Source organism: Bos taurus, chromosome 8, assembly GCF_002263795.3.
Source record: "Bos taurus isolate L1 Dominette 01449 registration number 42190680 breed Hereford chromosome 8, ARS-UCD2.0, whole genome shotgun sequence".
In the NCBI taxonomy this organism is placed as follows: Eukaryota; Metazoa; Chordata; class Mammalia; order Artiodactyla; family Bovidae; genus Bos; species Bos taurus.
In genome coordinates this window covers 81,522,830-81,549,732 of record NC_037335.1, presented here as the reverse complement: position 1 = coordinate 81,549,732, position 26,903 = coordinate 81,522,830, and the positions used below count along the sequence as shown (strand labels likewise).

Sequence of the window (26,903 nt, the reverse complement as noted above, 5' to 3'; positions counted from 1 at the left end):
TGCAGTGCTGAAAACACATGGGATCTTTCTGGGTAAAATGACACAACATCCAAAAACCAACAAGAGCGGGAAACTCTGAAGACCTCTGCAAGTCCCCACCTGTGATATTCTCATTTCGCCTTGAAACCACACAGGAAGGAAAAAAATCCAAAACTGAAAGATACACGTCAAAGAATGAAAAACTTACATCCTCAAGTTCAGAGGCAGCCTAAGTTTGCTGCAGTACTGACTTGACATTAGTGAGCCAGAGAGAAGTACAGCTTCCCCTTGAACAACCTGAGTTTCAACTGCATGTGGCCCACTCACACGTGGATATTTCTCATTAGTGAATATTACAGGACTACAGGATCCATAAGTAGCTGAATCCAGGGGTGTGGAGGAACCTCAGATATGGGGACTCACTGTAAGTTTTTCCTGGGTCACCCTCCAAGTTGTTCAAGGGTCAACTCGACCGACTTCACAGTTTCAGTAGGTTCTCATGAAAACAACCTGAATTTTGGGAACAGAAATTATGACATCCTCAACTCTACAATTCATCAAGAGCTGAATGAACTGGAACCAATAGTTGTATCGCTTCATTAGCCTGGACAAGGCTTGTGGATAATGCCAACAACCCAAAGTGATACAACCTCCTTTCCTTGTGAGATCCAAATCACTGCATATATACCTGATGTTACCTCTGAAAGGAGTTCGATTCAATTCTGCTTTCTTTCCAGTTTTTTACATCTCAACAGTAAAAGCTCTGAGGACTGTTTTCCATTCCTCTGTGCTCCCTACTCCTTACTAAGTGCTTTGCATGTTGTGGATATGCAATGAAGTTAGTTAGTAAATAAATTGTTTAAGTAAATATAGAATTTAATAAGGAATGCACTACACAGAATCAGAGACAGTATTGCATTTCTAGCCTTGAGTTTCCAAATCATTCTGATTCCTAAGTGTCAGCAGAATTTCTATGATGGGTTCCAGCCTTACTTCCAGGACATGGATGCATTTATTTTTTAAAATCACATATTCAAATAAAGACACTAACACTATTTACATGTATGTCAATCAGACCCCTATCTGTGCTTACAAATCAGGTAAAAGCATTAAAATGGATTCAGTTAATTCAATTACCCAATTTCCCACCATAACTTCCAGCCTGCATGTGTAAAGGGTTGCTTTATCAAAACAAGGCCCAGGAATGGAAACTCTTAGTCCAGGGTAGCCTCAGGTAAAATGCAACATATACATACTCATGTCCTTGGTTTGTGCTATACTGGTTTGGATTTATCACATGCTATTTTGTAAGTGATCTTTGATATGTTGTGTGTTTTATCTCCCATGGCCAGAAATGACATCTCTTATTTCTTTGGTATTTTCCAGCAGCATCTTACACAAGGCCTTATATACAACAAATCTAAGAAAATATGCTGACTGATTAGATTCATTTAAGGTTTTCAGCTCTCTGAAGAATAGTCCTTTTTTCCTTCTGTGTTGTTTTATGCACATATAAATGAAAATTACATAAACCCAGAGTTTTTTGTGGGAAACTAACGTATGAGAGGAATACGATGGAGATGGAATTTCTAAAGAGGTGTTTGCAAAAAGTAACAGTGCTTTTAGGCCAGTAGTTCTGCCCAAGTGGATCAGAGTGAGCTTCTTTATTGCCATATACACAAAGTAGACTTCGGAGTATCCACTTAGATTTCTCACAAATATAAAGCCAACTGGAATCCAACTGACTACAAAATGAAATACTCTAAAATTTTAAAGTTCCTGACAACAAGGGGCTTTAAAGAGTTAAGAAGTAAAATAAATTTAAAGCACTTTACATACAGTATCTTATTTAGTCTTCAAATCCATTCTCTGAGCAAGCAAAAACAATTGTCATTATTCTCATTCTACAGATCAAGAAAGTAAAGTTCAAAAGCGAGTGACAGTTGGGAAAATGGACCCATAATGAGATATATTAAATAAAAATTTTTGGAATTCAAAAAAAAATATCTGGGCATCCAGGAGAAAAAGCAGGTCACTCTGATGAAAAGAAATGAGGCTAGTGTCAGACTTTATGCAAGACAATGGAGGGACATATTCAAGATACTTAAAGAAAATATGAGCCGAGGATTTTATGTTTAGTTGAACTGACCTTCATGTACAAAGCGAATAAACTTATAAACATACAACAGCTCAGGAAATACTGCCCCAAGCTCTTCCTGAGAAATCCACTACAGAACTAGCTTCAAAAAACCAAAAGACTAAAGATCAATATAAGGGTAGATGATGAGCATTAAATATAGACTTACTTGCAGAATTAAAGCTAAGTGATTTTATAAAGGATACAGTATAATACGTAATGGCTACATGCTCTGACATTGTAGGTCTAGTACAGCTATCATAAAGGGTAAAGGGGATGGGAAAATTATATGAAAAATACATTAGTTTGCTGACTGTTACAGGTATTTATCTGGAAACTGAAAGATAAAACACTTCAAGTCACAGGATGGAAGACAAAGAGGAGAGTGGTGAGAAAAGGTTAATATCTAATTTTAGATATTAAATATTGCAGGAAATATTGCAGAGAAATCAATACACATGAGCAAACAAAAGTGAACAAGAGGCAAAAATGTTATCATGTGAAAGTAACCATTAGAACAAAAACACAAGCCTTCCTAAATACCAAAAAAAGGACACAAGAAAAAAATGTACCATAAAACGGAAAATATTAATTTTATAATTAATACAAATTGGCTTAACTGGCCAAAATACAAGGATTTTCAGATAAAAGCAAAACTCAAGCGACAAACTTACGGAGCACAGAAGTAGGAGGCAGAGTTGGAGTCAGTGTCAGTCTTCCTGGCTTTGAGCTTTTTATAGAAAAGACGAAAAAGATGACCCACGACTTATAGTAAAGATCTACCAAGCATGCTTTAATGAAAAACTCTGTCATTAAAATTTCTTAATGCAGAAGCCAGGTAAGACTTTACATAAAGGTACCATTAATGAGATTCGTGCATCTAGTTGATTCAACCAATATTTGCCAAGGGTGTATATAATTAGGTCCTTTTCTAAGCACTGAAAACACAATGCTTGAGTGTCATTTTTCCTTTGTGCAGAGACCCAAAAATATAAATGAAATATATGTTGGCTAGACTTAAAGACACAGGCCAGTGTCGACTTCCTAAAATAGAAGATTAATGGAAACAATGACAGGCCCTAAACTGCACTGACACGAGTAGGTGCTACTAGAACAATGCATCTCATTAGTGCCATATGATACCAGGCACAAACAGCAGTTCACTAAAACGCCTAACATGAGCAATGATTGCCAAGTAAAGCATTCTGTCACAGGAATATAACTAATACTTCCTATAAAACTAAAGTCACGAAATTTTTCCCTGCCCGCCTTCCTTTTCTAGCCAAACTCTTATGTTTTATATTAAAATGGCTTTCATCTCTCACGGCGTATAAGAGTTGATGGCTGCTGGCATCAAATCCGCTAAAATCAACACCAGGGTAATTATCTGCACACTTTCAAGTGTTTTCAAAATACATGCTGGTTGAGATTTTCCTAACTTTGAAACGTATGCTTTAAATGTTGGTGGTCTAGGACTGTCAATAGCCTGGGTTAAAAAGAATTTTAAAATCTTGCCCTAAGCATTCTCTTCTACAGCAATTATTCGACTTGTTTATAATTCATCTACCTTCACAAAGTGCTTGACACAGTCTACAACATCCTCATATCATATTGCCATTTTGTGACACTACTTTAATGGTACATTTACATGAGCTGATACATGTAAAGCACTTAAAAGAGTGCGTGACACATGACAAGTGTCAGCTATTATTATATTAATAGTTCCATTCAAAGGTTCTTTTTAAAATATGTGAATAAGTGCGTGAGGGTAAATGGATAACAATACTTTAAATTTTTCCTATCATGTCAGCTGAAAATGGGAAGGAATTTCAGTACACTTGGAATTCTTACTTTTTTTTTTTAAAGAACTGCAGAGTCTTAAAAAAAATCTATGAAATAGATGAAAATGTAATGATACAAAATTATACAGGTCAGAATTCCTTCGTGAGGCTATCAAAAACACATTCTATCAGCAATTCTATCTCGATCCTGCCAAGGGGTAAAAAGAAAAACAACCAAGATCCTGTGAAACCAGGTCTGATCTGAGACCTAGGTACAGAAAATTTTGTAAACTACGTAGGGATTTCTAGGGATTTACAGAGGAAAAAAAGGGAGACCCACAAAAAAGACTGAGTCTGAAATACTTCAGCAATATAACAAATTGCATATTAACAGCGTTGTAATTACCCTTTTGTTTGGTTTCTTTGTAATTATTTTTAATAAATTATTCTGCCTCCCCCCATCGCTCAAATAAGTTGTCACCCAAAGGCACAATCAGAACAGCGCAGGACACAAAGGCACTCACTGATAGGGAGGGCGTGAGGGAGGGCGCTGCTGCCTCCAGAGCTGTGACTCATTCGAATCCATAAAGCTTTTCTACGAGATCAAGTATCAATGAAGCTATTGTAAGAGATTACAGCTATATATATGTAGACTGGTTATGAATTCTCACAGGGCAAGAGCATTTTTGAAAAAAGGAAAGGGCACCAATGTCTGGGAAACCACTCAGCACGAAGGCTGCCTCAATTACAGAAAACTGGCTGCCGCACCTACCATTTTGCTAAATCTGAGTAGTTCCTATAAAGAAAAGAAGACCCTTCGGTTCAGCACTCCCTAAATTCATCTGGCACCATTCTGCCAAGCTCCGTATCCTAAGAGCTCCAGAGTCAAGCCTAACACAGTTGCCATCTGCTGTTACAGATCCAAGAAAGAACCAGATAATTTTTATTAGTCTTAAATACTGTTTTCCAGAAATCATAAACCAAATAGAAAACAGATCTTGGTCACAGAAGACAAATAGCAGTAAAGGACTTTATTAGTTTAAAATTTGTACCTACCTTTATCATGTTGAATATTTCAGTATCAGAACTGTAATAAAAACATTCTCCTAGAATGTGTAAAATTTTCAAAGGGCCAATAAAAGTGGCAAAATGCCTAAACCAAGTTGGATTTAAAAATGTTCTGTGAATTATCATCAAGTCTATCAAGGACTTCAGAATCAAGCGTGTGCAAAGAACAAGTGAAACAAAAGCAGAGTGAAAATGCGCCAGAATTTAGTGTCACAAACAAAATAGGTCCAGTATTTTTCTCTGAAGGACTCAGAAAATCGAATTTATCATTTTGCCTCCTACTAAAATGGCCACTGAATATTATAAATCCATTTTCACAACCTTCTTCCTAGACTTTCATGTTTCACTCGATATTTCAAGGAAAATTTCACTAAAATTTAAACAATTTTATGCTCAAGGGTATTATTTTTCAGGTTCTAGCAGCAAAGGAATAATTAAGGTAACCTTACAGGGTGCTTTTGTTGGAAACCATTTGTACCTAGTGTTTCTTATGACTACTCGTAACAGAGACCCATCTCACCCTCGCCAAGACTCTTACTTGGAAACAAACTCACAGGAAGGAGTGCTTGTTAATAATAACAGCAACGCTTAGTATTGCTGAATTTCCAATGTTTTCAAAGTATGCCGGTGAATACTTCTGACATCATAACCAGGAATGAGTATCTTAAAATTTGTTCCCTCTGTTATCAGATGTGTATAAAGTAGGAAGCATGCTTCCTTCAAATATGAAAACTGGAATTTTCCTTCTCTTAAAAAAAAAAAAATCACTGACACCATTCAGGTATTTTCTTCAAATGTATGATTTCATAAATTATTATTCTACAGTATATCCTAATCCCTGAAATACTGATAAAAGAGCTATCAAAAACATTATTTTACATGTATATATTTATAAGAACTTTGTATTAGTCCTTAATCTTTGAATACAATATCCATTGTATTCAATGGCATTGTATTCAATTATCCAGTTGGCATTTATCTTTGAATCAGTTAAAGATAAAAGCAGGAAAAACATGTGTGTTCTTTCAAAACCAACAGTCACTTAGCAAAATCTATTAACATTATTTTTAAAAATATACACTGTACAAATTCACTGTTGGCATCACCATTGTCTAACCAGTCCTTTGCAGAGCAGGCTTACCCATTCATCCTAATTGTTCTTTGTACAGTTGTTCACGTCCCCTTGCCTTTCTGTTGCATAAATTATTCTAACTAAATAAAAGGAACGTGAAATAGTGAAAAAGGAAGAATATCAGAATGTAAGGCGAAAAATACCTGAGGCCTAACAGCAAAAGAGACGTGCGTTTTTAAACTGAAAATTAAGAAAACAAATAAACAAAAACGTAAAGAAATTAAGTTACACCAGTGGAAAAAAGAGCTAAAACCTGAAGATAAAATGGAAACAAAAGTCAGAGAACATAGGAGAAAATGCAGACCAAAAAAGCCTCATTTTCAGAAAGACAAGAAATGAAAACCTGTTAGGTGGCACAGAAAGACAGCAGAGCTACCTGGTGGGTGGGTGGGAACGACGCGACACCGCGGTGCCGGCCAGGAGAGCATCTGAGAGCACTTTTGCAGGGGCACCTCTCACTCAGTCAGCTTACTTTATTTCCTTATTCGTTATTTTAACCCACAGTTGAGCACAGGATAAGTTTGTTTTGCTTCTCCTTCTAAGTTCACTGAAAACCTCGACTAGAATTTCAAACTATACCAGGTTATGCCCACCACTTAGCACTTTCAAGATTTTAAGGAGGGAAAATAATTATTCCTATAAAATTACATTCTTTAATGTTTAACTCCAGCCAAATGACCATTTTTAAGACTCTGGCCTTGCACCACTGCTTTTTGTTTTCCTTCCTCAGGCAGGTCAGAAGATGGCTTTCCCCCAGTCAGTAAAAATCAGAGGGAAAATGCTATGACCTAGCATAGTTAAATACAGACCAGTCATCCCCCACGTTAATTCCTGGGGCCGAATCCTGCCTGAGGCCTGAAGATGCAAATAGAGACCTAGGGTTTGGAGGAAAGGGCCGCAGGAGGGAGAGCAAGGGGCCGAGACAAAGCAGGCAAATAAAAGCCATAGCTAGATTTTAAATGTCCAACCTACAGAAACAACTAAACTTTATTTTACGGTTACATAAAACAAATAAAAGGAGAAAAATTCTAATGTTATAGAAAAACAGTAAATGCATGAAAAAAGAAAAATTGACTAACATGCTACCTATGGCATGGTGAACATTTTAAAAAACATAGCTCAACTCCATGCTAAATTAACAACCTAGATTCAAATGAATAACAGGTTCAAATCCCAGCAAAAGGTTAACATAAGACCTAGGTTTCAATATTCAATACCACAGAATTTGATCCATATTTTGGAATAGACACTCAGGCAATCAGAGGTTACACCTCGGCTACCAGCTGCTGTACAGCTTCTGTGTCTTTCAGAACTTGTTCTAGCGCCCTCGGTGGCTAATCGCACCCCCTTTCTCCCTGTCCTTGAAAATATCACATGCTTTGCCTCAGTGAGCTCCAAACTCTCTGCAAGATAGAGCAGAGGCAAAACAGTGGGCAAAGGGCTGAGCTGCTGTGCAGAACCAGAAGGGAAAACTGGAGACATTGATAATTAATACTTTCTTACACAATTCTTAAACCTCCCCTCTTCTTGCCCCCTTCCCTGCCACCTCCACCCTCAAAGCTAGTCAGCTTTAAGCTTCATTCCCTGAAAGGAAGCTCGGCATGACAGTCTCAACCCACTTCATTTTCATGTCCTCCTCAAAACTACTGCCCACAATTTCTAAGAAAAGTCAGAAGCACGTCCTCCCCATAAGCTCCAACACAATAGCCTCTCTCAAGGAGAAATCCTCAGTGAAGAAAGAACTCCAATGTTCTTGGAAGGCAAACTCCTCAGTCCCTAGCCTTCTCATTCTCAGAGGGCAGTGGTCAGGTCACAGGCGGGTGACACAGTGGGTCTCACAGATATAGTTACTTCAAATTCAGATTTTGGTAGTGATGGTACCTGGTAATCCATAAAGGGTTTCCCCTTCTTTTATGCATGAAACATTGTGTGCTTGGATAATCTTACTTTGGGTTTAAAAAAAATAATAGCTAAAAAATATTTTTTTTAACCACTAAACGAGCCAATTTGTAACTCTTTTTCCTTCTTTGGACATTTTATGATCTCATTCATCCATCACCTCACGAACATTTTTAAAAACACCTAGACCATGAAAAGTTAAACCAACACAACCTACCACAGCATGCTAAGGTACAGTCAGAAAACTCAAGCCAGTTCAAAATGACCACTTTTTCTATTACTGTTTAACTGAAGTGACATGTATGACTCTTTGTTTAAAAAGGGAAGGGCTTTTCATACACTGAATGTCTCCTTACAAATGACCGAACTCCTAGGCCAGTTCTTTTTGTAATTCTCTCAGAAGCTGCCCTCGGTATCCTTAAATGCACTCTGAAACTTTGGTATCACCTTCATTATGATGTGCTTTGTGCACATTCTCGGACGCTGCAATGCCCATACTAAGGCAACACATCACAGAAGTTGGCAGCAATGCTATCAGCAAGAATTTGGCTTCAGAGTCAGAAATGATTCATCATACATTCTAAGCAGCAGAAAAACAACACACTGCTATTTTAATCCCTCGGTGCTTTCAAGAATCAAAAAACAGTAAAATCATTAAAGCAAAAGCAACAAAAATCCTATCTGCTTCCATGTTTGTAAAAACATTCACTTTTAAGAGTTTTCAACAAAAGCACTCAGGAAATAACAGACTACTTACCTTATTTCATAATATTTACTACAATGACAAATCAAGTTTTAACTTAATACAATTTCAGGGGAAAACAGGTAGTCTAAACTTCTGCAAAGGAGCATACTGAAATTCTAAATATAGAAAAACAAATTTCTCATTTGCTTTAAGTAAACAAAATCCCTCCACTGTTTCAAAAGTAATACACTACTTTCATCTTCTCTCTCCATTTTTGAGAGTATCTATAGCCTAAATTAACGAGTGTGAGTGGTCTCTCTCAGGATCAAACAGAGAAACCTTACTCTGTGGGTCATTTATTCCGAACACTCCCTGGTTTTTAGAGATATCATATCATAATAATACCATATACCATACTAAATGTTACTGGTCTAATGTAATAATGTAATGGAACTGGCTTTTTGTTCTGATGCTCTATTTAAAGAGCATGAAAGAAATCTGCATCCTGGGTCATTTTCACTTCCTGAGAACAAAGTACGTTGATAATCACTTGGATTATCAATCAGTATTTCTATAGAACTATACCTAGGTAAATCTAAGGTTTACTGCAAATTTAATTAAAACGTTAAAAAAAAAATGCTACCCTATTGTTGTGATCAAGTATTGGGGGGAGGGGGGCAGATGGGGAGACTGATCAAGAACTCCATCCAGTGCTCTCTTTCGGGGACCCTTACCTTCTCAAACACTTCTTCTCTGTCCTTTCGTTTCCGTTTTCGGGGTCTCCGGTTCACTCGGACCCATTTCGCGACCTGAAGTTCAAAAACCACAGGGCATTTTAAACATAGGACGACAGGTCCCCAGGGCCACCCCTCAGCATAAGAAAAGAAACGATCGACGGCCTCACGACGCAGCCTTCCTCGGCTTCACCTGGGGGAGCCACCGGCACCTTTAGGGCATCCAGAGGCCGCCTCAACGCTGCGGGCCCTCGGGTCTGCGACGAGCCGAGGCCGTGACCTTCGCCCCGGCAGCTCCCTCCGTCACTACCCCGCTTGGCCGCCCCCGCACCGGTGCGCGCAAGAGCCCCCGGACGAGGGCCATCTTACCCACCGTTGTCGCGCGCCGCCGCCGCCGATCCCGGGCTCCGCGCCAGGGATGCAACGCGGGACCCACGGCCCGGGGAGGCAGGAAGGGGAACGCGTGGACCGCGTCGCCCGCACTCACCTCGGCGCTCACTTGCTGCGCGAGCCCGCACTCCGCCAGGGCCTGGCGCTCCCTCTGCAGCGGCTGCGGGGGAAGGGGACAGAGTCAAGTTTATCCCGGGAGCCGCCCCTGCCTCCCTCCCCCGCGCCCCACCAACTCGGCGCGCTGACCCCCTACCTCGCCCGCAGTAGGTGAAGGTGAGAGCCGGGCGCCGGAGCCCGCGCTCAGAGCCGTCGCCCCGCCGGCCCGGCGGAAAGCGGCGGGCGCTACAGGCCCGCAACACCTAAGGCGCAGGGCGGGCGGCGGGCGGCGCGGGGCCCGGGCGGCGGCGCGGGCGGCGGGCGGGCGGGCGCTGGGCGGGGGCGGGGCCTGCCTTAAAGGTATAGGCGGCCGCGCCACCCTCCCCGCAGGTCGCCTCCGCCCCTACCCCCGCCGGCGTGCCGGCTATTTTATTGTTCTCTACTCAAACATCTTTCTTCTCCGCGCGCGGGCTCGCGCCTCCCTGGCGCTGGTCGACCCCGGCGCGCGCGCTTACCTTTCCAGTCCCACCCATGCGGGACCTGGGGTACCCGCGAAAGGGCTTCTCGGCCGCGGTGGGAGCAGAAGTGCTACCCGCCGGCCGGCGAAAGGGCTTAGCGGGAGAAGCGCCCTCACCGCCGCCGCCAGCCTGAACTCGCTCTGCGAGTCAGAAACCCAAGTGTTCAGATGGCTTTCGCGGAGGGAGAGGAACTTTCCTAATGGAGTTTCCTCTGGAATGAATTAGACGCCATTAAGTTGACGTTTTTCAGTGCCCCCTCCGGACTCCGGGGAGGAGGCAGGTGACCTCCTGGGGGAGAAACCGCGAGCGCGTGAAAGGCAAACTCCGAGCTCCGCCCGCGCGTCGCGGGAGCTAATGCGATCTCGTTGAGCGCGGCCGGCGGTGCACTCGCCCGGCCTTAGGACCCCCCTCCCCACCGCCAAAGCGACTAGTAGACTTTAAGACGGGGACAATACCTTTTCAAAAATAGGGGTAAAGTTTCCACTTGGTTTAGAAACGTGTACGATACCCTCTTTTTTTTTTCCGCCGATCCCCTAAAAGGCTTTCTTTCCATCCTCAGCAGCTGAGCCAGCCTGGGGGGGTGAGTGCTTGGGGAGAAGAGTCGGGTCGCACTCGGGTTTGCTGATCTTGACCATTCCTTTAACTTTATCGCATTTCTCTAAAGAAAATCTCTCTTGCCCTCTCTTTATTGCTACTCCATCCTTCTTTCAAGATCAAAAGCTTTAGATCAAAGCCAAGATCAAACTCACTACTTTAAATAGAAGCAACTTTGCTATGGAGTATTTTACACAAAGGGGAGCTACTTAATGGAGACATCAGAGTAGAAAACTTCATTTTATCCCTTCATCCCATATTCATAACTGAACTACTTAAAATTACATTGATGATGCATTTCTGTTTCCTAAAACAAACAACAGTTCTGCTCAAATGGGAGAGTCTTGACTTGTGTTTGTGTTTCCCGGAATTAAGAAAAGAAAAGAAAAGCCTATAGAGCGTTAAATCGACATATTAACCATTATTAGCTAAGTGCTATGAAATGCATGCTCATTTGCTAAAGATTTTTCAAAGTGTTATCGAGTCTTTTTATACATGATGTACAACCATCACATACAATTTTTGTACTATAAAAGAAATGCATAAAAATAACATAGCTTGCAAGTCTCAAATGCACATACATAGGCAGGTAAAAATTACAAATGATAAAGTGGATTATGTAATTGTAGAGCTGCTTAATTTTAAATGGAAATAAAACTTTGAACTATTTAAGCGTTCATGCTACTAAAAACAGTTCCAGAATCAATAGAAATCTATCACTGACCGACATTTCCATCTACCCAGTAGAAGTTTTTTCCTTGGGAATTCACTGTCCCTAAAAACCCTGATACAAGCAGTTCAATATTGATGTACAGTGCCATGCCTAAATGGACCTTTCTTAAGTGTCCTCTTGGTTGATTTAGCAACAATTAAAAAATATGCAGTCTCAGAAGAAAGAAAGCCAAAGTAAATTCCAACAATTCAGCAGCAGGAGGAAAGGTAACTATTGCAAATTAAACCTTATACATACTTGTATAAAAATTTGCTGTTACAGCTGGGTAGTTAGTACTTAAAAGCCTTTTCCCCTTATAATTTTCATCTGGTTGTGGTCTCAAATACACACACACACACACACACACACACACACACACGATCATTCCTCATTCTAAAAATCCCACTGAGCCACTGGAAAGATCTTAGGAACTAAGACCTGGGAACACCCGCTTGCTGCCATTGACAGTCTCCTTTAAACTTCCTAGCACCCGGTTCACAGAGAACCTAACAGTTTCTAGCACAAGCTGAGCAAAAACAAGCATCCTACTGTTACTCTGCTCTTCTAGGACTTTAAGTGGGTAGCAACACCTGTGATGTATTCTAAGTGCCTACTCACTTGACTCCTTTGTCCTCTTGCCCCCCAAACCCAATCCAAACTCAGCAAAGAAACCAGAATGATATTTACAAAGGTAGTTCAAATGGTATCTTCTTTGCCTGGCTGCTGCTGCTAAGTCGCTTCAGTCATGTCGTAGGACCCCATAGACGGCAGCCTACCAGGCTCCTCCGTCCCTGGGATTCTTCAGGCAAGAATACTGGAGTGGGTTGCCATTTATTCTCCAGTTCTAGGCTTAAGCAACACTTCTCCAGAAAGGTCTTTCCTTACTCCCCAATCCAAATTATGTCATCCTGCTATGTTTCTAATATATCCTATTTATTTCCTTTAAAGTAATCATCTTTTATGGATATTTAAAATTTTTTATTAAGAGACTTTATTTTTTAGGAAAATCAAACAGATTTGTGCAGATATCACAAAGTTCCTGTATGCAAACATAACTCACAGTTTTCTTTATTATTAGTATCTTGCATCAGTGAGAGAATTTGTTACAGTTAATGAACCAATATTTGATACATTATTAAGTAAAGTCCAGGGAATGGCAATCCACTCCAGTGTCCTTGCCTGGAGAATCCCATGGACAGAGGAGCCTGGTGGGCTACAGTTCATGGGGTCACAAAGAGTCGGACATGATTGAACAACTAACACTACTATAGTTAACATTAGAATTCACTCCCGCACAGTACAGTTCTATTATAACAATTTTTATTAGTTTATTGAATGTCTGTTTCCCTGATTGGATTTCAATGTCCAGGAAGAAAGAGATCTGTCTCTTCTATTACTGATCTTTATGCAGTCACTAAAAATACTGCCTGGCACATAGTAGATAGATGCTCAATAAATGTATTAAGTGAATGGAAATTCTCCAGGCCACAATACTAGAGTGGGTAGCCTTTCCCTCCTCCAGGGGATCTTCTCAACCCAGGGATCAAACCCACGTCTCCCAAATTGCGGGCTAATTCTTTACCAACTGAGCTGTCAAGGAAGTTCTACTACAGTTCTACTATAACAGTTTTTACTAATTTATCAAATGTCTGTTTCCCTGATTGGATTTCAATGTCCAGTGTAGGAATAAATGGCTGAATAAATGGCATATGAAATTTCAAGGGGGAGAATCTTAAGATGAAGATCTTTCTAATTAAGTCCTTTTTGTTTCTCTACTAAAATATCTTATATTGTAAAGAGCACAGAATTGTGCATTTTTAAAAAGGAGACACCATGGGACATCAATTACATTGCCAGGGTATTTCTAAAATGATGCTTTAAAAAAATTACAAATGGGAAAGAAAAGTTTCAAATTCCCTCAAATATTAATCACTAAAGTTGTATTCCAAAATGGTGGTAGGAACTGAATTTAATCTTGAATGACCTATTTCATGACACTGGAAAAATATTAATTCTTTTTGATCATGTTTAATATAACCTCAACACATTTCTTCTTTTATCCACCTAAACCTACGTTGCTTCATGAGCAGGTCCTAGGGAAGGTAGGATGTAGAGGAACTTGAAGACTATTTTTAAAAAATTTAAATTCTTGTAGTTGAGGATGAATGCTCTAATAATTATCTTTGAAAATGTGGTGAAAGTACTTTAAAGCTATCTTTTAAAAACAAATGTTTTCTGTTTGAATTACATTTTAAAAGATTATTTTTCTAGTAGAGATGCAAGTTTTGAAAAAACTTATTTTCTGAAACTTTCTTGTCAAAGCAGTTTATAATAGCTGAAGACAATTTCAGAAGCTGAGAAAAATGCCATTACTTTAAAATAAAAGCATTTAGTTAACCTAGTGGCTGGGGATTACTTTTGGGAGGAAACCCTTTTTTTTTTTTTTGGTTGAGAGGAAACGATTCCTTTCAATGGAAAATGATGGTGATAACCAGTTTCATACCATTAATATGGACATGTGCTTCTGCCTTGGATGAGGTGCAGTCCAGATGAATGAGGAGCAGCATGCCCTCCTAGGCAAGCAGAAGGAGGAGAGGGCAAACCAGGGGAGCCCTTTAATTAAACCAAATAGCTTCAGACTGCAGATTACACTCCCATGGGCACTATACTACACTCCCATCCACTAGAAGTCAAAGGGCCTTTTAGTACCAAACAAGGGAGAAAGGTCTAGAAGCTTTTGCTGGCTATAGAAGGACCCTACAGTCCTTAAAATTAAAGGTAAGAGTAAATTAAAAGGTAAGAGACTACATATGTCTGGAAATAAAATCAAAGTTAGTTTAAGTTGCAAATAATGACAAGCAAGGATTAGGGGCTAAGTTATCCAATGTTTATGTCTTTAAATTTTGCTCTATCATTTTAAAATGTAACATTCCTTTATGATACCTTTTTTTAAAATTTGACTGCTTGACTTTATTTATTTATTTTGACTGCTTGACTTCAGAAAAATTATAATTCATATTATTGCCTGTTTTGTCCCTGTGTTAGAACGAATGCCTAATTTCTTTCTGAAGAGGACTGCCAAATGAACTTCTCAGTGGAAGTCCTTATAAACCATAGTTTTCAAAAAAGGAAAGCTATCACAAAAGTGCTTTGTAGTGACCTGGCTAACAGAATCTCTTCCTCTTAGTAACCATATTCCTGAATTCACTGTTGCTCAGAAGTTTCTAAGAGCTTGTCTTAGGAAGCATACCCAGTTCTTCCATTTCTTGATCCTCTCTGAATGAAGCATTAGCTATCAACTATTGGCTCCCCAAAGAAACATACACCACAGTGCACAGCCCCCTCCCAAACCAATGGTCAGGAGGTTCACAGAGTTGGTTGAAACCCAAACTCTGACCCAGGATGGCCTGAGATTTTCTGAGGTGAAGGCAGACCACCACACAGCTGGCATGGGATGCATCATCCTGGTTCTGTGTGAAATTCCTCTTATTGCATTATGTTCTGGGAAGAAGCCATCAACCTTTACTGAGGTACATTATAAAAAACAGCCCATAAAATCCATCACAGTGTTTACTGTAAGGATGGTTTTAGAGGGTTGTTTATTACATTAAATAGAAATTTTCTGTGAGGACCCACAGGAAAAACTTCTCCGTAGCATCAACAACAGGAATAGTTGGACTTAGGCAACTGGTTTGGTTTACCTCATGAATACTGCAAATTTATCCCTTTTCCTTCTTCTAGAAAGCTCTGTGACCCAACTTTAAGGCAGGCATAGGAACTTCAGGGGATATATATTGTATGCTAATATAATTTCTGGCCCCATATTATTTTCCTAACATTATTTTCAGGCTTCCCTGGTGGCTCAGACAGTAAAGCGTCTGCCTGCAATGCGAGAGACCCGGGTTCGATTCTTGGGTTGGGAAGATCCCCTGGAGAAGGAAATGGCAATCCACTCCAGCACTCTTGCCTGGAAAATCCCATGGACGGAGGAGCCTTATAGGCCACAGTCCACAGGGTCGCAAAGAGTCGGACATGACTGAGTGACTTCAGTTTTCTTACTTTAACTTACTTTTATCATTTTATATTTTGCTTTCCAAGAGTTTGCTTACTTCTGTTTTGGACAAGAAGGAATATAAATAAATAAAATATTGGGGGTTTATTTTTCTTTCTTTCACTTTCTTTTTCCTTTTTGGAGGGAGAAAGGGGGGTTATGAAAAAAATGTTATGGTTCTAATATTTTGCTCCATTAACAACACTTAGCAGTGAATTAAGTATAGAAGGTAAGGACATATGATTAACCCTACTTATAAAAACTGAGCGAAAAAACTGTTAAAAAAATACAGCCCAAAACAAATATACTATACAAACATCACAGAGGACTGATATAAAAAATGTTAACCAACCAAGTATTTTATCACTTTTGACTGATATCAAAACCAGAGGAACATATTCATTTAACAAACATACTGAGTTTGCCTACTGCAAAACATAACACTGGACTTTGTGAATACAAAGATGAATAAGACTCCACCCTGTTCTCAGGAGACTAGTATGACCAGGCAGTAAGGCGACATGGTAAAAGTGCCCAGACAGCCTGTCTGGGTTTGAATCCAGACTCTGCCACATATTAGCTCTATGACCTCTTTAAGCCTCTTTCTCATAGAGTTGAGAAGATCAAATGACAAACGCAATGTGCTTACCAGAGGAGGCAGTTGTTACTTATCAAAGTCTAGACTACTGGAAGTAAGAAGCAACACAACATCACTAAAAGCTGGGGGGAAGTGACCTGAAGACAAAAAAAAGTGCTAAAGTATTACATGTACCAGAGACCACGGAACCTCAGATCTGGTAGAAAGAACCAGAGCGGTCAATTTTGTACAGGATTAAGTTTACAAAGCGCTTCCCACATACAGACTGTTCTGTTTGTTTCTCACACTGTCCCATCTTCAGGATGAAGAGAATGAGTCTTCAGGAAGTATAATGCCTTTACTATCTTACATTGTGTGGCCTTAGCTCTCCTGGATGGAAATGTAGTGTTCTTTCTATGCCAGCAGGAGACCTCAGGGAACACCTTGCCTGATTTTAAGATATATGCTTATGGCACCCCACTCCAGTACTCTTGCCTGGAAAATCCCACGGGCGGATGAGCCTGGTGGGCTGCAGTCCATGGGGTCGCTAAGAGTCTGACACGACTGAGCGACTTCACTTTCACTTTTCACTTTCATGCATTGGAGAAGGAAATGGCAACCCACTCCAGTGTTCTTGCCTGGAGAATCCCAGGGACGGGGGAGCCTGGTGGGCTGCCGTCTATGGGGTCGCACAGAGTTGGACACGACTGAAGTGACTTAGCAGCAGCAGCATGTGTGCTTAGTCACTCAGTTGTGTCTAACTCTTTGCAACCTCGTGGACTGCAGCCCACCAGGTTCCTCTGTCCATGGGGATTCTCCAGCAAAAATACTGGAGTGGGTTGCCATGATCTTCCCAACCCAAGGACTGAACTCAGGTCTCCCACATTGCAGGTAGATTCTTTACCAGCTGAGCCACAAGGGAAGATATCTGTTTATTAGAGAATAAACCACAAATTAAACATATAGATTAAAACACAGCTTGGAAAATATAATCCTATTCCATAAAGGTCTATTGGAACAGACATAGAAAATAGATATTAGTATATTGCCCTCAGTATACATGTATGACTGCAATTCTTTACAGGTGCTTAACATTCATGGCTGTGAGGATCACAATAAACTATGGAAAACTCTTCAAGAGATGGGAATAACAGACCACCTGACTTGCCTCCTGAGAAATCTGTATGCAGGTCAAGAAGCAACAGAACTGGACATAGAACAACAGACTGGTTCCAAATAGGAAAAGGAGTACGTCAAGGCTGTATATTGTCACCCTGCTTATTTAACTTATATGCAGAGTATATCATGAGAAATGCTGGGCTAGATGAAGCACAGGCTGGAATCAATATCGCTGGGAGAAATATCAATAACTTCAGATATGCAGATGACACCACCCTTATGGCAGAAAGTGAAGAACTAAAGAGCCTCTTGATGAAAGTAAAAGTGGAGAGTGAAAAAGTTGGCTTAAAGCTCAACATTCAGAAAAGGAAGATCATGGCATCCGGTCCCATCATTTCATGGCAAATAGATGGGGAAACAGTGGAAACACTGTCAGACTTTATTTTGAGGGGCTCCAAAATCACTGCGGATGGTGACTATAGCCATGACATTAAAAGACGATTACTCCTTGGAAGGAGAATTATGACCAACCTAGACAGCATATTAAAAAGCAAAGACATTACTTTGCCAACGAAGGTCCATCTAGTCAAGGCTATGGTTTTCCCAGTGGTTATGTATAAATGTGAGAGTTGGACTATAAAGAAAGCTGAGTACTGAAGAATTGATGCTTTTGAACTGTGGTGTTGCAGAAGACTCTTGAGAGTCCCTTGGACTGCAAGGAGATCCAACAAGTCCATCCTAAAGGAAATCAGTCCTGAGTGTTCAATGTATGCTGAAGCTGAAACTCCAATACTTGGGCCACCTGATTCGAAGAGCTGACTCATTTGCTGACTCACAGCTGACTCATTTCCCTGATGCTGGAAAAGATTGAAGGTGGGAGGAGAAGGGGACAACAGAGGATGAGATGGTTGGATGGCACCACTGACTCAATGGACATGAGTTTGGGTAAACTCCGGGAGTTGGTGATGGACAGGGAGGCCTGGCATGCTGCAGTCCATAGGGTCACAAAGAGTCGGACATGACTGAGTGACTGAACTGAACTAAACTGAACATTCTTGGACAGAATAATCTTAAAGAGTTTCACAGATGAAATATAAAATTATGTAGGGGTGGTATCAGATCAATGGTTATCAACTCCTAACTGCTAATTAGAATCACCAGGACACTTTACAAAGCCTATGGCCCAGGAGGCACTCCAGACCACTGTGAAAGTAGGCCCCAGGCACACAGGGCCCCCTCCCTCACCGGGATTCCAATGGGTAACCTATGTTGAGAACCACTGGTTTGGATCATTTTAATGATGCTGCTACTGCTGCTGCTGAGTCGCTTCAGTTGTGTCCGACTCTGTGCGACCCCATAGACAGCAGCCCACTAGGCTCCCCCGTCCCTGGGATTCTCCAGGCAAGAACACTGGAGTGGGTTGCCATTTCCTTCTCCAATGCATGAAAGTGAAAAGAGAAAGTGAAGTCGCTCAGTTGTGTCCGACTCTTAGCGACCCCATGGACTGCAGCCTACCAGGCTCCTCCGCCCATGGGATTTTCCAGGCAAGAGTACTGGAGTGGGGTGCCATTGCCTTCTCCGATTTTAATGATGACCCATCTCTAATAAGTTACTATGAAAAATTCTAGGTGTTTGGGAGACATCTAAATTTCAAGGTCAGTGCCACAGAGGATAGCCACCTATTGTGTTCGATTACAATAAGTCCCTTTGGGCAGATGGCAAACACATAGCTGGACAGGATGGGCTGTCTGGCTGACCCAGGGTAGCATTTCCTGTAGCTTAGTCTTAGGGGTAAACTTTGGGGCAAGATTAGTTCAGCACATGTGCGCACGCACACACACACACACACACACACACAAGAATTAAAAAGAAGTAGAAGATCACAGCAATACCCCAAAGAAAGGCAAAAATGGATGGATATTTGACATTTTAATTTTTTCCAGGTTGCTCGTATTATTCTGGATCCTGAATGAAAACAGCATACATCCTTATCCTCAGGGACCCTGATTTCAGGGCTGACCTCGAATTCTGTACACATGAGGTGGTCTATTTCCCATGTATCCCCTGTAAACAATGTTCTGATCATGTTGATGGCTGCCACCCACTCCCTTGAAATGTATAAGTATTTGGAAGATTGTTGCACAGGATTTGAGGATAGTGGAAAAGACCAGTGGAAGAGACCCTTTGCTGTGTGCAAAAACTATTTCACATAGGAAGCAACCCAGGTAGACTTCCTTGAGCCTTGGGCATCATGCTTTAACCAAATAGACTTCCTTGTTTAGAAAAGACACACTACACTGATATTACAGGAAAACTATTCTGAAAAAAATGCTTTATCGGTTATTATTTATTTAGGCTCTGTCATGTGGCTTACAGGATCTTACAGATCTTACAGTTCCTCAACCACGGATTGAACCCAGGCTCCAGCAGTGAAAGTGCCAAGTCCTAACCATTGGAGGGCCAGGGAATTCCCATGATGCCAGTTACTCACTTAAAACACAAACATATATGTTAATACTTCACTAGTTTGAGAAGCAAACACTCATGTCCAGGTCCCTTTGGTTACTCCCTAAAATGGAATGGGTGTGGTATCTGTTACCCCATGAGCACACATACTCCAAGTGCATGCGCATGGAGTACCCATGCTCTTTAGAGTCTGTGGCCCTTGGCATGTCTATTTTTCTTTTGCCAATATTTCTATTTTTAAAAATCTTGGCACTCACACTGGGGTGCCTATCATCTGGCCTCCCAAAGGAACCCAATGAAATCACAATTTGCAAATGACAGGAATGGGCCTAAACCATCCTGCTTTTATTAAGAAGTAGGAACACACACACTAGGGAGAGTAAAAGCCATCACAATTTGGGAGGTGGGCCTGTCCCAAATGTAAATAATACATGAGAAAAAGCTATTTCCCACAATGTTTGTTCACCAAACATTTAGATCCATCTAAGAGATGTTCCGGAAAAATAATGGGAGGGGCCAGAATTAATTGGCTGCTAATCTCTTTACTTTTTAAAGGATGTTTCCTCCAGCGGTGGATTAAATCAATATTTAATGCTACATAGGCCCAGCTGTGTCCATATTAGGAAAGCCCGAGCTCACATCTCTCTCTGTCTTTCTCTCTCTCTCCCTCCCTTTGCTCTGCTTCCACCCCCTGCATGTGTAGGTGGGAGAGTAGGAGCCGGGGAATGTGAACTTGATCCAGCATTGATCAGCCAAGCAGCAAACTCGCATTGTTCTTTAGATACCAAACATAAATTCTTTCTAGTAGGGATAAACCCAGCCATTCTGCACACAACACAGCTTTTGTGCCCAGTAGTATGAGATGGAAAAGAACCACAAAGAACATTGGAGCTTTATTAGACTCATCATAAACATCTCCTAATACACAGAATTTAAAAATCCACCCAGCTCATTTATATTCATATTAATATTGGGTATGTTAGAATCTCTTAAACCTAACAATCTTGTGGTCATTTGATTGTTTTTATAATGGATTTCAATTTACAGTTTATTTATTTATTTTTTCAGTTTACAGTTTAAATACTATGGTCTATTTTAGCATTGCCTTCTATTTGAGCACTTCTTATTTCACTGCCTTGCTCTCAGGTTCAAGGGCACCGGATCATGCTAATATACAACCAAATATGCTATTGCTATTTTTTGGTGCTGGCTTGTGAATGTGACTTAAGTATTTCTGTACAAAGCCATGTGTAACGGGAAGTACACAGTTGAGAATTTAGACTCCTCCAATGGGTGCATCCATTCCTGCCATCTCTATGGCATACAACCCCTATAAAACAGAGATAATGCCATCTGCCTTGCAGAGCTGTGTTGAGAACACAATGAGATGGTGAAGTCAACAAATAGACCAGTTAACGCTAATTCCTTTCCTCTTTCTCCTCAGAACCTAAGTGATGGCTCAGACAGTCAAGAATCCGCCTGCAATGCGGGAGACCTGGGTTTGATCCCTGGGTTGGGAAGATCCCTTGGAGGAGGGAAAGGCTACCCAGTCCAGTATTCTTGCCTGGAGAATCCCCACGGGCAGAGGAGCCTGGTGGACTGCAGTCCATGAGGTCACAAAGAATCAGACATGACTAGCGACTAAGCACAGCGCAGCACACAACCTTTCAGAGATCTCAAAATAACCGAGTTGTGACTGCCTAATAAAAAGCCTCATTTGACCACCACACAGACACGATGCCGTTGGACAGAGCCTTAGAGATATGACCCATCATCTCAGCCACACCAAACTAGTACCTGTCCCTTCCCAAAGGACCGGTGGACTCAATGGAGCAAATTCTCCTCGTAGGCCTGATTCTAAAGGAGATCATTCTGTTTCTGACCCCGCCTCACTTAAAACAATAAGCCCACTGTTGTTACAGGAAGACCATAAAATGAAATTTGATATTTCTACATTCTTCTCTGAAGATACCAGCTTGACCAGGTGCTAGATGCGAAAACATCTTAAAATCCTAATAGCAGCTACATACATTTAAAACCAACAATAATGTGATAATTAAGAACTTGGGCTTTTAAGTTAGACAGGTTTCCTTTTCCTCATCCATAACATGCATGTAATAATGATGTCAATAAGGTTGACATGATCAGGTGAGAGAGCTGTGACTAGAAGAAGCATACAGCAATTGTATATACTATGTATAAGAAACTGAGCATTGTACTCAATAAAATGCACTGACTCAATAAAATGATAGCCCTTTTTTCATTCTGGATATTCTAATACATAAAATAATATACCCCAGTGTTCTCGGGGGAAGGGAGAAGGATTAAATAAAAAATACAGTTCTACAGGCAGCTCAGACAGTAAAGAATCTGCCTGCAATACAGGAGACCTGGGTTTGATCTCTGGGTTGGGAAGATTCCCTGGAGAAGGGAATGGCTACCCACTCCAGTACTCTGGCCTGGAGAATTCCATGGACAGAGGAGCCTGACGGGCTACAGTCCATGGGGTCACAAAGAGTCAGATACGACTAAGTGACTTTCACTCTCAGGGGGAGTTATACAACCTATATATTCTTTGATTTACCCATTTACAGTTTAATTCACTAAAAGTATGCCAAAACCAGGAAGACATCTCTCAACCACAAAATCAATGCAGTAACAAAGAAATACAATTTGAGGAGGAGAGAACCAGTGAGAACTCAGGAGGCAACTTTGTAATAAATACAACCAAGAAGAGTCTTAAAGAGAATGTGTCTATGGTTGGCCACATGGGATATGAAGCTTCAGCATGCACAGTTGAGGGGAGAGGGAGCAAGCACAGAGGGAAGAGGAGATGAAGTCCTTGAAACAGAGGCTGAAGGAGCCGCTGGACCTAGGGAGCGACTTCTCTGCAGGGTAGTGGGCAGCAGGGTTGAAGGGACTCTCTCCAGGCTGTTCCCATCGTCACTTGCTGCCCTGAAGTCTCTGTCCCCCATTCTGATGTCTTGATTCTGAACTACCTCCCATGCATTTTCATGCCAATAAAGTTGCTAAAATTAAGAACTGAATTGTGACTCTTTGCGGCATAAATAATGTCATCTTATAAAGCCGGGGCTAATAACAACCAGGATGCCCTTAACGCTTTTAAGAAAAACCATCTGATCTATGATGCCCTCGATGTGGTTTGAAATTTCCCTCGGCCTACAAAGGAAAATATTTTTAGTATGTAGCACAGTTTGAAACAGACATATAAATGCACTGAAAATATAATTTTAGGAAAGCATCTGGGTTTGATCATTTCTTGTTTTACCTCAACACTGAATAGGTTCTATTTTCTCAATATAAGAAACACGGCAACATCCCACTAGAAACTATGCAGCAATCACTGTAGCAATATCTCATAAATATTTCATTACTGGCTCTGTTTTTATTTTTAAAGTGGCAAACACTCTAATGGTTTAACTATAAAAGCAGCATAAAAATGAAGTGTGCCTTCTGGAGCATTTGCCCCCAGTGTTTTCCCCTCCTTCAACAAGCAACTTAGAACTCACTGGATGATTTTTCCCAAGATCATTTGGACAATGAACATATACCAGTATTTATGTCTCAAAATGTATCCTAGAAGTAGTTGCCATGGTCCAAGGTAAAACTCACTGCAGTTTTTATTGATATGCAGTAATTTTAAGACATTAACAACCCTACCAAAATTGTTTTCATCTCCTGACGGTCAAACAGGTTAATACCTGTGAATACTTGATTTTAATTATTAATAGAAGTAAATGCCTATCCTTCAATGATCAACCAGCATAAATGTTCTGGCAGATTGACTATTACTTAATTTCTCCCAATAATCTGAAAGATTTTGGCAATTTTCCAGTGGAAGAGAAAAGCAAGGCACAAACTTTTTTTTTTTTGGATCGTGTACATTTGTAAAACACCACTCAGGACGAAACATATGAAAACTTTCCTGATATCACTCCAAACTAAGAGCAAGTTTTCAGTCTGAGGACAGTTCAGCAGATTCCTGGAGAGGAAAGGAAGACACTTGGAGGAAAAGTAAATTCCAACTTCCTCCTTTCAGAGGTGACAAGAGCTGAACCTCAGCAAAGTATATGGTGACATGAGGCTCAAAATGGCTCTGACCTTCACCTAGGGCTGTTCCCCTCTTTCCTCAAAGAAGCAGTGAGGACTTAGAGAAGGCAAGTGGCTTGCCCACAGCCACACAGCTTAGTGGTACAGGACTCTCTCCAAAGCTGAACCTAACGTATCAGATCCCTTCTTCATTCAACATAGGACATAGCAGAACAAAACTTCACTGCTGCATGCTCTGTCCAAACAGCACATTGCATATAACACAATTGACTCTCCTCCTCTATCCAGCCTCCACTCTTGTTCACTAACTTCAGAATAATGCAGCCTGGCATTTTATGCATCAACTTGTCTGAATCCCACTCAGACTGTGATGGTAGCAGTTATAACTAGACAGGATCAGAAGCAGAAAATACTGAATTGGTAAAGGCCGGAGGTGGAGAATTGACCTGGAAGGATGGGGTCTTCTGAATGAGCTGGACGCACTCATTACCGAACACCAACAAATCATGGACAACCGCCATTCAGAGATATGTGTGACGTGAACGCTGCCCTTCTTTAAACACACGTTTGGATTTTGACAATTTGACAATCATTGACTGTTACCCTGACCTGTGATACACTTGCTGGTTGGCCACCACAGGGCTGTGCCCCTGGCATTCTCCTCCTCTGGGTCAGCAGAGGTGACAGAGGAGGGCAAAAGCCAGGGACTCTGGTTGGTGCTTGCTTGTGAATGCAAATAACCGGACACAGGACTCGCCCCTTAAATGCTTTGGAAGATACATAAAGACACTTTTTGGTTCAGCCAATTGCTTTTTCTCATTTGTTGTTTTGATGACCTGGTATTTATAATCTAATTTAGTTTCCATCTCGTGAGAGGAATAGTTGCATCTCTCAAAAAACAAAGACCTAAACTAATCTCTATGACACTCACATTCATTCACACACACACAAAGTTAACAACTTTCCAATGTAATAAAGCCCATACTTTCTTTCTTCCTTTTTAAAATATTTATTTGGCTGAGTTGGGTCTTAGTTGCAGCACACAGGCTCAGTAATTACAGTGTGCGGGCTTATTTGCCCTGCAGCATGTGGGATCTTAGTTCCCTGACCAAGGACTGAACCTACATCCCCTGCATTGCAAGGCAGATTCTTAACCACTGGATCACCAGAGAAGTTCCATCCTCATACTTTCTATGCAAAGTATTCCATCAGACATACAGGGTTCCCATTTAGAAACATCTAAATGGAAAAGGATTGTGTATACCTGTGACAATATTTATGAAAAGCCCTGGATTGTGAGGGCTTTCACATTCCTGTACACACAGAGTACATTTTTTGGGCGCTCTAAATAATAGAAATAAACATATTCCGGGAAAAGAACAGTCATTAATTAAATTAAAAATCATCCTTGTTTAGGCTTTCTGCTGTATTCATTTATTATCTCTTTATAGGCCTAAGGCAAGAATGGGACTAAGTTAATTTGAATTAAAAGCAGTCCTGTTAAAAATGCAAAATGCCTTAATTGGGTAGACTGAGGACTGAGGGTCTTAGACTGAAGCCCTGGCTCTGCCATTAATTAGGGCTTTGAGTTTGGGCATATCAGTATGCATCCCCTGGGGTACAGCTATCCCTTGGGTGAAAAGATGAGCTCTTCTCCAAGACTCACTCCTACCTAGGATTCTAAAGCAGACTGAAATTTGTGCAACACCAGAAAAGCCTAAAATTTAGCCATGAAGCAATAGAGGCGATACCCAAAAGATATATACCATACAGATATTAAATACACATCTATTTTATACAACATAATGGTTCTCCACAAAAGAGAAGAAAAAAGTCCCCTGTTCTAAAAGCAGTCAAGTGTTCCTAATAGCTTTTCTTGTCAGCAGAAATTCCGGCAGGCAGCAGACGAGGGTGGAAGTCCAGTGAGCGCTGTGAATGGCCACAGTAGGAGCCGCCGCCCACAGGCCTGGGATGCAGATCTGAGCATCAGTTTATGCAATGATGCTGTGTGATGTCAAAGAGTCAAAGAGGCCTGCATGTGTGTGCACTCATGTACACAACACACTGCAAGGCTAGGTCTCATGGCTTTCCCTGGGTGTGGGAAGGGCACGATGCAAATATAGAATAATGTGCCTTTGATGAGATCCTACCAGAGCATGTCTTCAGCCTTATAGAAGAGAGAATGGGAGGAGTTCCTCTTAAAAGGTAGAACTGGATGTTTTTCTATTGACAGAGGTTTGTAATCCAAAGCTGGTATCTTTGTCATAATTCTTTGAGTTTACTTGTTCCTTCTTTCTAAAGACCCCTCTATGTGAAACAGATAAAGCACTGTCAAAGAAATTCTGTTAAATAGAATCACTCCTTACAAGAGCTACAGTGTCCTTACTTAAGTGAATCTCTGTATGGGCGCGCAATATGTATGAAAATGAAGAACAGGTAAGGGCTGTAGGTTCTACCATGACCCACTAGGCATTGCACATTGAGGACGATCACGTGGACTCTCTTGCACAATAAGCTGGACAACTTGTGACCAAGAGGCAGTGGGGGATGGGGGCAGTACAGCCAAGTCTCTAGTCTCCAAGCAAATTGTCTTCTAATGGACTTGGCATCCTGGCTGAAATTGGAAAGTACAGAAGTCAACCTCTCCAGTTCCCCAGTTCAGTTCAGTTCAGTTCAGTTGCTCAGTTGTGTTCAATTCTTTGTGACCTCATGAACACACACAGCATAGCAGGTCTCCCTGTCCATCACCAACTCCTGGAGTTTACTCAGACTAATGTCCATTGAGTTGGTGATGCCAAACATCTCATCCTCTGTTGTCCCCTTCTCCTCCTGCCTTCAATCTTTCCCAGCATCAGGATCTTTTCCAGTGAGTCCGGAGAAGGCAATGGCACCCT

General features: G+C 41.1%; 1 protein-coding gene across 8 annotated transcripts in view; it reads right to left on the bottom strand.

Annotated features, from left to right (window-relative positions):
• The window catches only part of AOPEP (aminopeptidase O (putative)), a 422,219-nt gene that overhangs the window by 69,842 nt on the left and 325,474 nt on the right, over window positions 1-26,903 (bottom strand). For all 8 annotated transcript variants that reach the window (XM_059889131.1, XM_059889130.1, XM_059889129.1 and 5 more), the window contains 2 exon segments: window positions 9,903-9,965; window positions 9,416-9,490 (listed from right to left, as the gene is read on the bottom strand). In XM_059889131.1, coding sequence (XP_059745114.1) covers window positions 9,416-9,490; window positions 9,903-9,965 — 138 coding nt within the window.